Genomic DNA, 14,581 nt, shown 5'->3' with positions numbered 1-14,581 from the left:
ACTCGTGAATTTATTCCACCTGTCAAACCAGATTCATAATTCCCGATGTGGATGAAGCCAAAAACCAGTATCAGATTCTCCTCCAGCTCTTTAGTCTGTTTGTTTTATGCCTACACTAAGAATGAGGGATTACATGATAATTAATGAGCAGCAGGACAGACTGACAGTCTTGTTAACAGGCGGTGTGAGGAGCTGAGGGGAGGGGAGGAAACAGATGAAGCTCTGCTGCTGGAGGAGCTCACACACAAGAAGAGCGCAGTCCGATGGAGCGACAGCACGGCTTCTCTCTCCTCACATAGGTTCACAAAAGGAGAGTTTTACAAAAAAACCCATAAAAAAATAACGAGAGGACTAAAATCCTTCCCAACCCGGACAGGATGGATTCTTTACAGCTGCTTTATGTGCTGCTGCTGTACGGATGTCTTCCTAAAGTAAGCCTTTTTTTTCTTCTAACCATGAAAACACTGAAACTTCACGTTTAATGTAGTTCACAGCCACCAAGCTCTTATTTTAAGTAGATTTCAGTATTTTAAACCAATAGCCAATTTTCTAAAAGTTGCTATTTTCATTCTCTTTTTCAAGGATGTTTGTTTGTGTGTCTCGTGCCAACACATCTGACTTGTGAAACAGTTTTCATCTCCTTGTCAGTAGTTGAGTCAGTGCGTGTGAAGGTGAAGTTCTTTCAGTAGCTGCCAACAAAACCGATCTGTTTTATATTTAAAAAACGTCCCAATAATTCAAATTGATGACCGTATCCAAGGCCACACTGGCTTTAAACTGAGCTCATACAAACAGTTTGATTCAATCAATCTGCTGCTTTCACTTGCAGTCACTTTTCAGGTTCTGCTTATTCTGTTCTGCAAGAAAGAAAACATCAAAAACTACCAAATGAACTTTACATTTTATTTATTGATGCTTAATCACTTGGTAAATGTTTGGCTGATGAGTCTAAACCCATCGTCACCGGGTTTGAAGTATTTTTCGCTGAGAAAACACATTATGTGATTTAAAATTATAGTTCAAAGCTTTCAAAGTATAGGGTTCTGTGGCAATGTCATGAACAATTACTATTTTACCTGTTTAAGGATCTCTATTTGAATAAATCATTTAATTTCAAACAGATTGACAACTACAACCCATTTCTCTGCTGTACATAGAGCCATCTGCAACAAATAAGATATGAACTTTTTATGACCTTGCTACAAAGCTTAACTTCAACAAAGATCTGAACAATCCCTATACAGCCCCCTAATCTATATTTGGCTGAGTGGTAGAGCAGTCGTCCTCCAGTGAGGGAGTCGGAGGTTCGATTCCACCAATATGCAGTCACATGAAGTGTCCTTGAGCAAAACACTGAACTTCTCATAGCCTCTGATGTGTGTCTCATCGGTGTATGAATGTAATTTAAAGCACTGATTAGTCTTTATAGAATGATTTATTCAGATTAGCTTTGTAGAGACGTAGCAGAGTGTGCATTGGTGATTAAATGAGGGCAGATTATGTTGTGAAGCACTTTGAGTATCCTGGATGAATAGAAAAGGTAGAATAGAAACCACAATATGCTTTAAACAAATGTCTCCTGGCGCTATTAAAGGCTGATCAATCTTTAAAGAAATGCTTATTGCCCACTGCCTTTCACACCAGAGATCAAAACTAAGACCATCTTATGTTGAGTAATGCAGTGTGTTGCGCAATCTCATGCAATATTTTGAGAAGTCGTGGTTATAGTGTGTGTTAGAGATGACTCTCAGCTACTACGGCGTTAAAGTTTAGCTCAATATTTGTAAAATTATCTGAATTATAGTTATGTTTGTGTTTGGTAATGTAAAATAGCAGACATCTTGAATTTGATTAAAAGTTACCGTATTTTTCGCCGTATTAGTCACAGTTTTTTGCATAATTTTCATGCCCTGCGACTTATACAACGAAATGACTTATTAATGTTTTTTCCTCCATATTTATAAACCCATTTTTGGCTGAGATATGACCGTTTTCATTCATTCTGACATTGAAAATATTGACCATTTTCAGCCGCTAGATGGCACTTGAGTACTAAGGCATGCCGTTGTGTCATGTAATAGGTAGTGGCTATTAATGACACACTTGGCTTGCCATACAGCCACCTTCTTCTGCCTGGAGCAACCGTCAAATCAGCTTCATTTCGCTGCGCCGCCCCAATGAAATGCAGCTAATTTGACCATTGAAGTGCATTTATTAAGTAAAAGTTCAACTGAGACACACCTTTCCTATAATTTGAGCAAACAAATTATTGTTTTTAAGTGTTAATCTTGTAAAATTCTTGTTAAAATCCTCCCGTGCATGCTCTCGCGGCCGCCATTTGGCAGCCAATCGATTTCTGGCACAACACCCGCCCAGGTTTCCAGGTTGTCAGAGGTGACATGTAACAAACACGACACGTCAGCGGTGAAGCATAATAGATGCGATGTATATGTCAAAGCAACATATTTATGTTTTTTTCCACTTTGACATATTTGGACTGATGCGACTTATACGGCGGTGCGACGTGTACGGCGGAAAATATGGTAAGCAAGACCGATGTAGCTCCATTGAATACTCACTGAAAGGTTCATTAAAATCAGTCCTGTGGTTCATTAGATATTTTGTCTCAGAGAAGTTGATGGGGGAGAGGGCGGGCCCGGAGGCCATCTTAGTACCAGCAAACTGTTTTTTTTTTTTTTTTTCTGTTTGTGAGAATCAGTTTTGTTTGGTGGCTCCTCAGACTGAAGAAGTCCTTTGGATAAAGGACGAAACGTCTCAACAAAAAAAATTAAAGAAACCGTCCAGATGACCTGACTGAACATTGTTGCACATGGATTATTGCGCATGAACTTTGGTGAACTGATTCTAAAGTTTTAACAAAGATCTTGAACAATGAGTAGCACTTGTAGTGTGTGTTGGTATTGACTCTTAGCGACAGCCACATCAAATATTAACGCAATATTTGTAAAATTTACAAATTTCTGCCAAACGTTTGTGTTTTTTAAGGCCAGCATGGCTGTAGCAGCTATTTTGAACTTGATTGGCTTAAAACATCAATAATTTGTAGACGAACATCCATTGAATATATTAAAAAAGTTTCTACAAAATTAATCCAGTGATTCATGAAACATTTTGCTAACAGACAATTATTTCCTAATGAAAAATATAAGATGCAGCACCAGATTTTATTTCAGTTTCTCTAAAATTAACAAATTTAACCATTTTTTTATTTTTATTTTTAGAGTTATTTGGCAGCCCTCTTGAATCAGGTTTACTCCCAAAAGTCAAAGAGATGTAGATGTACATCATCTGATTACTTTCTGTAAATTTCCTTACAATTCGTCCAGAGGTTTATGAGATACTTTGGTACACACACACCTAAACACACACAGACACAGAGAAATAATCGCCCACCTGCTCCTTGCGGCGTACCATAAATATGATCAAATCTGCTCTTTGATATTGTTTAGATTTAAACTTTTGTCTACACACACAAATTCCAAGTGACATGTCATTTTGGACATGTTCGTGCTGTTTCTCACTCAGCTTCCACATGTCAGAGTTATTTCAGCCGTGATGAAGCTTTTCGTTTTTGTTTTCTAAGAGATATAAAAGATTATCAATGAGTCAGTAACAGGCTGTGACTTTTACTCCTCTGGTGCACAGCGTGGATTCCTTCAAACTCTTTCCACACAGTGAACATCCCCCCCTCACACACACACACACACACATCTGGCCCAACCTGACGCGTCAGACTAACCAGAATCGTCATTTGTTGACATCCTTTATGTGCCATTGGTAGCTGCTTTTACAATAACACACTAAGACATGTTTCATCAATTCATCAAGTCGGGAAACGTGGTAAGAAAATCACACAAGTGGTTAAAAAAGCGTGTGTTAGTGGTTGAATTCACTGTTGTCAATTTAACACTAAGCAGATGGGAAGGGGGGTGGGTGGAGGGGAAGGATGGGGAGTGTGGGCAATGATAATTTCTCCTCCTATCTGTATCCAAATAACAGAACTGACGGATTGACACCAGAAGCAACTGCTTGAATAAATAAAACCCCTCCTTATCTAAACAGTTTGTGCGTGAGCGCTGCCAGAGGATTTCCTGTTGTGGTTGTAGAATAAAAGATTAGGTAAATTTGGAGGGTGCGCATTTATCTGACATGACTGCCTTCACTTTGACAAGTGTAGGGCTGCAACTGAACACAACAGGCCATGATTACTTAATGCCCTTTCAGTATAATATAGCACAAGTGCAATACTAAGCATGTTGAGAAAGAAGATAATTTTTATTGCAAGTTCTGTGGTTTTAATGTTGATTCTACTTTTATGGGAATGTTTTATTGAGTTTTTTTTACTTTCACCTTCATCTGTTGGTTTGGACTTTTGACATGCAAAAACAGGAACAAACTCTTGGGGATTGTCAGGATGTGCAGCAAAACTGCTGGCAGAGCCCTACAGAACCTCACTGACCTACACAAGGTGAGGTCAGCGAACAAGGCCAGGCTGATTCATAATTTATGGATTTGGATTTGGTCAGTTGGTCCCTCAACACAATTGATAACATTTCTTTGAAGAGACGACAGGCTTTAGGTAAGGCGATTTGCCCTTTTGGCACGAACGCAGCTGGATATCTCATTGACTTGGAAGACTTGATGATGTGTCTATCTCTGCTGCCATTTGTGAATTTTAAGGACGCATATATAATTGGATTTATGATAACTGGTTCCTGCTTTTTGGATTCGGCTGGTTCCTGGTTTATCTACAATCAAGGAAGTCATCGGCAGAAAATCTGGACCTGGTCAGGCTGCTTGCCTTATGATGGTTTGGTTTGTGCCTTGAGTACCCAGACTCAAATGCTTTTGGCAGGATGGATCAGATCTCGGGGATTATTTTCAGGCACAGTTCATTGGTGTGGCCATTTTTATTTGGACGTTTCAGAACAGAGTGGACTGACTCAGACTCAAGGTCACTTGTCATTAAAGTCCTGCCTGTCCCCAAAACAATAGTGTTTATCGAGAGGCTTCAGATGTTATCAGTCCATTAAATGGCAGCTATTAGTTGTTATCATCCCCATATGTAGTGGTCAAACTGTCCTGCCTTCCTCCTAGTAGGTTTAAAGGTACTTTGTATGTTATCGTTATTATCGCTGATCATAGGCAGCGTCGCACGGGGGTAAACAGGAAGTGTCTTTTTATATTTTTTCCATCTTATGTAACCCTTTTCTTAAACGTAAGCTTACACCTGACCCAGAGGACCAACCCTAAACTGAACCCCCTTACCCTTGTGCCTAAACCTAACCAAGACCGTAAACCTAACCGCCAGACCTTTTACTCTAAACCTAACCATGTGATGCTATTATGAGCACTAACAAAGCTAAAAACAGAACCTATTATCATCGCTAACAACGCTAACAATGTACCTTTAAACCCACTAGGAGGTACAGGAGGGGCAGTCTGACCGATACATATGAAGATGATAACAACTAATAACGGCCATTTAATGGCTGATAACATCCGAAGCGGGTGGTTTATCTGTATTTGGCTCCCTGACTGGCCTTTACAGGCCATCTTATCTCTACTCGCCTGGAAGTTTTGTAATCCTGAAGCTCTGCCCCTCCCTCCCCTCCCATCGAGGAATTTACATGGACTTTTCAAAGGGGCCCAGCCGATTAAACATTCTGTCATCATTTCAGGACTCTTTGGATTTGTCCTTGGTCGTCCTCGACACCCCCCGAGTGTGCACGGATCTCTCCAGAGGGAACTATTTGAACTGAGTGATTTTATCTGAACTCTGCAGTGCCTCTGTGTGTTGTCTCTGACTGCTCACCATCCTTACGTCCCGCCCCCCGCGTATTGTCGGCATCATTATATGCTAGTGTGCAAGATTTTTTTTTTCATTATCACGTTGTTGACCTTCAACCAAAGATTAAAAGCGTGTTAGGAATTTTTTTTGTCTCTAAACCCTATGTGTCATTTTTCACCACTATTTATTGTCTGTCCAGACAGGTCTCACTTGTAAATGAGTCTTCAAGGCTCAATGTGACTTATCTGTTTAAATAAAGGTTGAATGAATGAATGATTCTGGCAGATCCTGTTCACCCACTCCATGGCGAGTTCAGGTTGCTTTCCTCTGGACGCAGGTATCTGCTGCCCAGTTGTAGGACGAACAGACTGAAAAAACTCATTCACCTCTGTAGCAATCAGGCTTCTCGATGAACAATGTTGATTTCTGTTCTGTTATTTTAATGCCTCAATGTCTCGTTTAGTATGGATGTTCTATGTGCCTACTGACTGTGAAACAAATTGCCCCTTGGGGATAATAAAGATTCTTGAACTTGGAAGGTTCCTTTAGGGTTTCTTATTATCAGTTCATGCAACGTTTATATTTTAAGTTAACTTCTCTTATATTTAATCAGTTTTTGCTTTATGTTTTGTCCAGTCTGCCTTCTCGTGTGCCCAAAACAGCAACTAACACATCATCAATCTGCACAGCGATAACATCAAACTCTGCTAAGAAACCAATGCTAATTTCAAATGGGAGACAGATGAGATGGGCAGCATGGTCATTGAATTGAAACTTAGTGTTTAATAAAACACAAGCAAGTAAACGTTAATCAGCGTGCTAATCCTGTACGTATCACTTTTTAAACATCTGTTCAGTGTCACGGGTTTACTTGAGATTAATGTCCTTAAGTATGGATTCAGCATGTGTCCTGCTCAGCTGTGATTTTACCTTTAGATTATCTTCATATATATGCTATGCATTGGTTCTGTCTCGTTCAGCTTTTTACAAGTTTTTAAGTCAAATTTCCAAAACCTAACCAAGTCATTTCTTTTACTGCAATCAAATATTTGGTTAGGTTCTGCAAAATATTATATATTTTTAATGATTTAGGAATAAAAGTTAAATGCTAAAATAAAAACTGAGTAAACGTTTGACCTGAACAGCTGGCACCAAAGACAAAACCTCCAAAATGTTTACAGATTATTACTAAAAAAGAGGAAATGTTTCTTACTGCTTGTTTGAGATGTGTTACTGCCATACAATTCAAAAAGTGTTCTTGTTTTTCCTAAAAGTTATACAATTTGAAAAATATTTTCTGGATTCTTTTAAATTTCTCACCATTAACAGTTATTATTAATGTTATTTCCATGCCCAGTTAATGCAGTTCAATTTTTTTTCCTCCTTATGGTATTCTCTTTTTGTTCATGGAGCAAAGAGGGGGAACTGGGAATACCCTCCGTCCGTCTGTCTGTCTGTCTGTCTGTGCATGTTGTGAGCACAATAACTTGAAAAATAAGAGAGGTACCAACTTCCATTTTGGGGTGTGGCTACATCTAAGCATAAGAAAGTTTCCTTCGAAAAATTGGGTTGTCACATCAAAATTCAAGATGGCCACTGCCACATATATATGTAAACCCACCACCCCTATCATTTGAGGAAACTATGCTTTTTAGTTTTTATAGTGCATGAAGGATAGTTTCCTCAAATGATTGGGGTGGTCCTTGGAGTGGCCAAAGGTTAATCTATGGGGGCCAAGGCCACCATTGGTCACTCCGTAGCTCCACCATTGCACCTGGTGGTGAATAAAACTACTCCCTCCTCTTGCCAGGATCCGTCACTCTACCTTGGACAATCAAGCAAGCAAATAATGAATGAATGAACAAACAAATAAATAAATCTGCCTCTCTTGTACTTTGTAATACACACTGTAACTCCTACTCGTTTGAATATTTTGCACCAAAAACATTAAGGTTTACTTGTATTCCTTGTTCATCTCCAGTCCAGAAAAACACTCATCTTAAAGACTACAAACATTCCCTGTTCAAATCCCTCAGACACAGTTTTTCACTTGTCAAATTTTAAAGGTCTTTCCAGATTTTATAGATGTGATAAACCATTTGTGTTGGTCACAAAATAGTATTTTTACCAAGTGAATAAATATCTATATAATCTGTTTTTGCCACTAGATCTGAGTGGGGCTGACAATCTGTTTAAATTGGTTTTAAATTGTGCTTCCTTGGTGCACGAGAAGTTGGACTGGCATATTAATGTTACAAACGCTTTCTTTATTGTCTGCTGTGACTTGGGAATCTCACATTAACTTTGTTATCTGCAGCAAAACAACCAATTTGCTTTAAAGTTCTGAACAGTTTTTTTTCTGCACTCAGTTTTATAAATGAATCCTTGTCTGATTCAGTTCTTGATGCACACGAGTGCGGATCACATTGATGAAGTGTTTATATGCATTTATACACAGAAATCTGCAATCTTATTCAGTAGCTCACCGTGTCTGTCAGCTTTTCAAAGTAACAAATATGTCTGAGTTTATGTTTTATTGCCTGTGAAGATTTGTTTACATCTAATGCGGCCAATTTTCTAACGGCCTATTAAATCAAGTGTTTACCACCTGATGTAGATGCTGCTCCACATTGCACATCCACAGGATGGATGTGCACATGATTGTCTACACACGCCTCTCCCTGCATTCACCTCTCAGCTCTTCTCAATTTTAAATTAATTATTTAAAACAAGACCGCAGCGCCCTGGCAGCCCTTATGATGAGCTATGCACTAACAAGCAATCAGAGCTGACAGGTATTTGTGACCTTTTTTTTTTTTGCTCCCTGCGACTCCTTGTAAATATATGTGCGTGTGCATGTAAGGTTTTGCAGCAGTCTGCTCATCATTTGCATAGTTCACGACTGGCAGTTTGATTTATTGCTCCATTCAGTAAACTGGTGATGTCACAGGCCTGTTTGCAGCAGCAGGATGGCAGGAACTTCATTGCATTTTTAATTTGAATGAAAATCGTTTGATTTTAAATTTTTTTTTTTTTATGGACTAGGGCATCCAGCAACCAGTCCAATCTAGCGATGTGAACTCTGGTGATTGCTTCATCCGTATTTTCTTTCTTTGTGATTGTAGTTCTTCTACTAATTTACAAGTTTGTAAGAAAAATAAACCAACACTGTGCAATAAAGAAGGCCTGATCCCAACAGCTTACAGGCTAAAGCCATGCACACATTCCACTATCTTGTCTGTTTGGCTGCCTCATAAAACAATTTGTTTCAGTGTTTTACTCTTTATGCAGCCTTTGTGGTGTTTTGGAAATTAGACTCTTGAGGTAAATTCCCAAAAGCCTTGTTGACGCAGAACATTGGTTCACTGTTTATAAAAAATGAAAATCTGAGTTGCTGTAACTTCGTTAATGTAATTTATACAAAAACCCACACAGCGGTTTTTAAAAAATGTAATAATCATTTGGTTATACAACACCAAGTTAAAAAAATGATGGGGTGTTGGGTAAATAAATAGGAACTTAAGAGTCCAGTTGCTGAAGTTTTTGAGGAGAATGTTGACCTATATTACAGATTTTGTGTCACTCATCAATCAGGTAAAGACTTGAGATAATTTATTTGTTAAAAAAGATCTTACCAGCAAGAGAGAACAGTCAAGACAATCAGATGCAAAATAACTCAGAACGTGCTCAGAGCTTGAACATCCAGAGTGCTCTAACTCTGTGGTTCCCAACCCTGGTCCTTGAGGAACACCATCTTGCACAATTTAGATGTTTTACTGCTTTTACACACCTGATTTGAATGAATGGGTGATTAACAGGCTTCCACAGAACTTGATGAAGTAATTAAATCACTGAATCAGGTGAGTTGGAACAGGGAAACAACTAAAACATGCAAGATGGTGTTCCTCCAAAGTTTTTTTTATCTATACTGTACGGAGCCCTGGAAGTGACTCTCACCAATATTAGAACCCACAGAGCAGTTCAGATCAGTTTGGACAGGTGTCCTTAATCACAGTCTAACCAAACATTCTCATCAGAGAACCACAGTACAATCTTATAATGAAGCCAAAAACATGTTTATTGATGTCTGGCATATCTCCGTCACTCCATACCAGCAAAAAATGATAAATTAACAATACTTTCTGGACTTCATTCATCACTATCTATTCATTATGCACAGGTAGTCATGAAAAAAAATATAGGAGTTGTGGTTTTGTCCCTGGTGTTGTGTTTATCTGCGTTCCCCTGATCCTCTGTTTCTATCTTTATAGGGTTTGTGGTTTTTTATTATCTAGCCCCATCTTGTGGTGTGTTTACGTCTTGCAACCCTTGTCTCTTTCTTTGGCATCTGTGATTACTCACAGGTGTCTTTACTTTGTCTAATTGGTGTTTCCTGTATATTAGACTGTGTCTCTGTGTTAGTCCTTGTCCTGGAATTGTCTTCTGTTCACTGGGGATGACCTGTCTGTATCGTGAGTACCCTCTGAACATTCTATGTTTGCTTTGCTGCCCTGTCAGCTCTTTTGTGTTGTTAATAAATTCTTTACTTTTTTATAATCATCCTGAGTCTTTGCCTGCACCACTGGGTTTACCAGCACCAGCTAATCGTGACAGAAATATTTTCATGATATTATGAGCTGTTGAATTTGGAATAGACGTTGTCTTCCCAATTTTCCTTTGTCATTATTTTGAATTTATTCCGCTGATGGCAGCATGACGGCTCAGTGGTTAGCACTGTTGCCTCACAGCAAGAAGGTCCTGACTTCAATCCTCGGTTGGACCTGTGGTCTTTCTGTGTGAAGTTTGCATGTTCTTCACATGCTTGCGTGGGTTTTCTCCGGGTACTCCGGTTTCCTCCCATAATTCAATAACCTGCATATTAGGCTGCCTTGTGGTCCAGGCTTCCCTTACAAAAAAGATCTGTTATCGCAAAGGGATTTGCCTGGTTAAATAAAGGTTAATAAATCATTTTAGGTGCAGTTTTTCCACAGATTGATGAACCTCTGTCCATCTTGTGAAAGATTCAGTCTCTAAACTGCTTTTCAGACCCAGCCCTTATTGACCTGTTGGCAATCAGCCTAATTAGTTGCAGAATGCTTTTCCAGCTGCTTCCTACAGCCTTTTAGCTCTTGTTGTAATGCTTTTGAGATGTGTTGCTGCCATAAAAGTCAGTTACTTTAATTTCCTTTTTCCAAAAATTGGTAAAATCTCAGTGTAAACATTTGATGATCTGTTTACCATGCACTATTGTGAAGAAAATGTCCGTTTATGAGAAGATTGTTGCTTTTAAATTTTATATAACATTCCAATTGCTTTCAGAAGATAAAAATGTGAATTTTTTTTTTTTTTTTTAGAAATCAGCTGTTAATATTTTCCAAAACTAGCATATCAGCTAAAACGAACATAATAAGTGATGTGCTGATGAAAACATGAAGCCACAATTTTACCGGACAAGATGAAGATGCAAACTTCCCTCCTCTTTGACGGTTAATCCTAAAAGTTTTGAATAAAATTGTCTGTAAAAATGATTTTTAAGCTCTAAAGCTAATTAATATACCTGTTTGTTTTCCCAAAAATCATTGTGATTTTTTTTTTTTAAATATAAGAATTAATTGTGCATTTTTTTTTGTTGCAATCATGTTTTAGATGATTGCAACTTTTAGTAAAGTCCATTTCATTACTAAAAAACATCATTATTTATGTAATTATTAACCCTATTAAGTCAGTCATATTAGATGGGTAACTTTCAGTGGATTGAAAGAAGAAAACAGAATTAAAATGAGAGGCAATCATCAAATGATATCAAGATTTAACCTTATTTTTCAATATGAGGCATAATTAGGTTGAGTTCAATGAAATGTGTGAACATTTAACATCAAGTATGCCCAAAAAAATGATCAATGTCTTGTACTACATTATTTTCTTTATGACACAGAAGACACATTGACTGCACTTAGGGATATTTAAGTGACATGTTTCCCCTGTTATCAAGATAAACTCCGTCATAAAGCAGGAAGGGGAATATTACTGATGCAGTTTCATTGTGATGAAAGCACTGAGAGGGGCTCTTTCATCTTAATCCTCTCATAAGACCTTCACTGATACATTGACCCACAGTCTATTTCCAGACAATCAAAACTAAGGTCACCAAAGGGTCTGACCAACAGGAGATTTCCTCCAGCATCCGGGTTGCTTTGCTCATTCGTAGTGCACAGATTAAACTCCTACCTTCGAGCTGATCCACTGCTATTACTTCAGGTATGTTGGATTTTTGGCTGTAATCAGTGGCAGGCAAAGACTCCCATGAATAGAGCTGTGTGTCATGGTGACCGTATCCATGTAAGGAGAAGGTGGGTGAAGCACAGAAAGATCTAAAATATGACATAGTTTGCACTTTATGTACTCTGGGAGCATTTGAGACGTTGCAATGAGAGGTCAGAGGTTTTTCAATGGCAGTTTCTAGCTCTCAGACCATGTTTGCTTTATGAAGCCAGTTTTTAAAATTTGCATAAAAGTTGCAATGTACTTAATAAAAACATGCTTGGAAAAAAATTGTCATAGTGAATATTAAAAACAGCATAGGGCTCAGAACCACTTAAGTAGAGATTGAGTTAAACAGTTGTGTCTTGTAAGTTTTGGACACCCAACCATCAGTGATTGTATCATCACTAAGAAAATAATGTGGTTAAGACACACGGACTGGAAAGCATTAATTTACAATATTCTGGTCTACTTCCTTTAGGATTTTCTGTTGAGCTGGAAATAAGCACCCCTCTCATAAAAAGCATCCGGTTGCAGGGAGCACATTGACACAAGTGTCAGATATAACAACCAGGGATGTGTCAGTCAACCGTTGACTGGAAATAGTCAATTTTCAGCTTGACCATTTTGACTGATGAGCGGCCAACCCAAAAAACTGAAGAATATTTGCTGGCAGAGGAAAAATAGCTTTGCTATGCTTATTATTAAAGGTATGTGTTGGATCGGTCTCACATACTATTACAGCACATTTAACCTCAAATGGACACATTTTAATCAAAGTCTTGAAGACTTTTTGGTTCTTGTTAGGTTTAAAACCTGTAAGAAGCAGTTCATCCACCAGACGCCTCACTGCACTCACTTCACTTTAATCCATGCGATCATAATTTAGTCACAGCCACAAGATAAACCAAACAAGTCGTCTGAAAGAAGCACGAAAAAAAAAACCCTGCTCACGCTGAATGTTTTATTGGGAGGCAATGACGAACAGCTGTGTCTTTCAGCTCGCTGTTCCTCGTCCGTCATCTGTAAGCAGCTCATCGATTGCATCAGGTTTTAACTAAATTTATTACGTTAGAGGATTTAAAAATAAAACAAAATCCCACACAAAGTCATTTCCACACAGATTGCCTGTTGGCATTTTATCAATGTTGGATGAAGATGTGCAGAGACGTCTTCTCCTTTCTGTACGTGCACTGCAGGTGTACTGAACTTTACTTTGATGAGGTGGGTTTCCCGTCCAGTGAGCAGCTCCAGTGGGATTTGAGCTCACGGCTGGACATTTTAAAAACATCTGCACTAATTAGCGAGCACGAGCTGTGTAATTGTAATTACTGCCTGCCCCTGCAAGACAGTGGTTCTGTCCGTGTTGGTCTGTGTGTTTGTACCGTTAGCAAAATATCTCATAAACCATAAAGAAACCCCCTGAAAGATTAATTTGGTGTGTGTGTGTGGTGTGCATGGATTTAAATGAAACCTTCAGTAAATAATCAATGCATATATTCACTTTTAGAGTCAACACATTTCAAGATAGCACCCACAGCTAACTTGCATAAGTCTTCACAATAATGACCATAACTCAGTCAGTTGTATAGATGCAGAGCTGCAATTTTTTTTATTTATCAAGAGATTATACAATCCATCCATCCATTATCTTTACCCGTTTATTCCATTTTGGGTCACGGGGGTTGCTGGTGCCCATATCCAGCAATCACTGTGCAAGGGGTGGGGTACACCCTGGACGGGTCGCAAGTCCATCACAGGGCCACATAGAGACAAACGAGACAAACAACCATTCACTCTCTCACTCACACCTAGGGACAATTTAGAGTTACCAATCAGCCTAACATGCATGTTTTTGGACTGTGGGAGGAAACCGGAGCACCCGGAGAAAACCCACGCATGCACGGAGAGAACATGCAAACTCCACCCAGAAAGACCCCTGGACCGGGGTTTGAACCAAGGACCTGCTCGCTGAGGCAGCAGCTCTACCAGTTGCGCCACCGTGCTGCCTGAGATTATACAATGTTGTTCATAATTTAAAACATTGTGCAAATGCAAAAACACAGAGAAAAAGTAAAAAATATATAAATAAAAGCAAAGGGAAAAAAATTGTGTGGTGAGGTTTTCTAAAATAAATAAAAATTGTTTACCATCTTTATAATTTCGGAACATGGTAGGTAAATTACACAATTCGACACACTAAGGAGGTAAAGATTTGAGGTACTCCACAAAGCGTAATTTTTTCTGAACTACCCTTCACTGTTAGTAAAATCTTCTCCACCCTCAAACATGCCCTGACAGTGTTAAGCTATAGTAACGTGGATGGAGGTGTGGGACATTTCCACAAGAGTAAAATGCAGCATCTAGCAAGAAGGAAACAGTAAGTTAAAATCTCATTTTGCAGGGGAGTTAGGTTAAACGTGGTCATTGGAATTCCAAAAAATGTCAATTAGTGGGTCACTTTGGATCTGGGTTCTAAACCCCCCTGAAAGTAAAGGAAAGGAATCA

The 14,581-nt window shown here is 38.7% G+C and overlaps 1 protein-coding gene across 1 annotated transcript in view; it reads left to right on the top strand.

The window, feature by feature from the left end:
* Positions 1-248: 248 nt before the first annotated feature.
* Positions 249-14,581, top strand: part of vipr1b (vasoactive intestinal peptide receptor 1b) — a 56,444-nt gene continuing 42,111 nt past the window's right edge. Inside the window, exon 1 of the mRNA XM_037694113.1 lies at positions 249-431. Coding sequence (XP_037550041.1) covers positions 378-431 — 54 coding nt within the window. The 5' untranslated portion in view covers positions 249-377. The remainder of the gene's footprint in view (positions 432-14,581) is intronic.

Source organism: Nematolebias whitei, chromosome 20 (assembly GCF_014905685.2).
Source record: "Nematolebias whitei isolate Nwh7 chromosome 20, NemWhi1, whole genome shotgun sequence".
NCBI lineage: Eukaryota > Metazoa > Chordata > Actinopteri > Cyprinodontiformes > Rivulidae > Nematolebias > Nematolebias whitei.
This window is presented reverse-complemented; position numbering and strand designations above follow the sequence as displayed.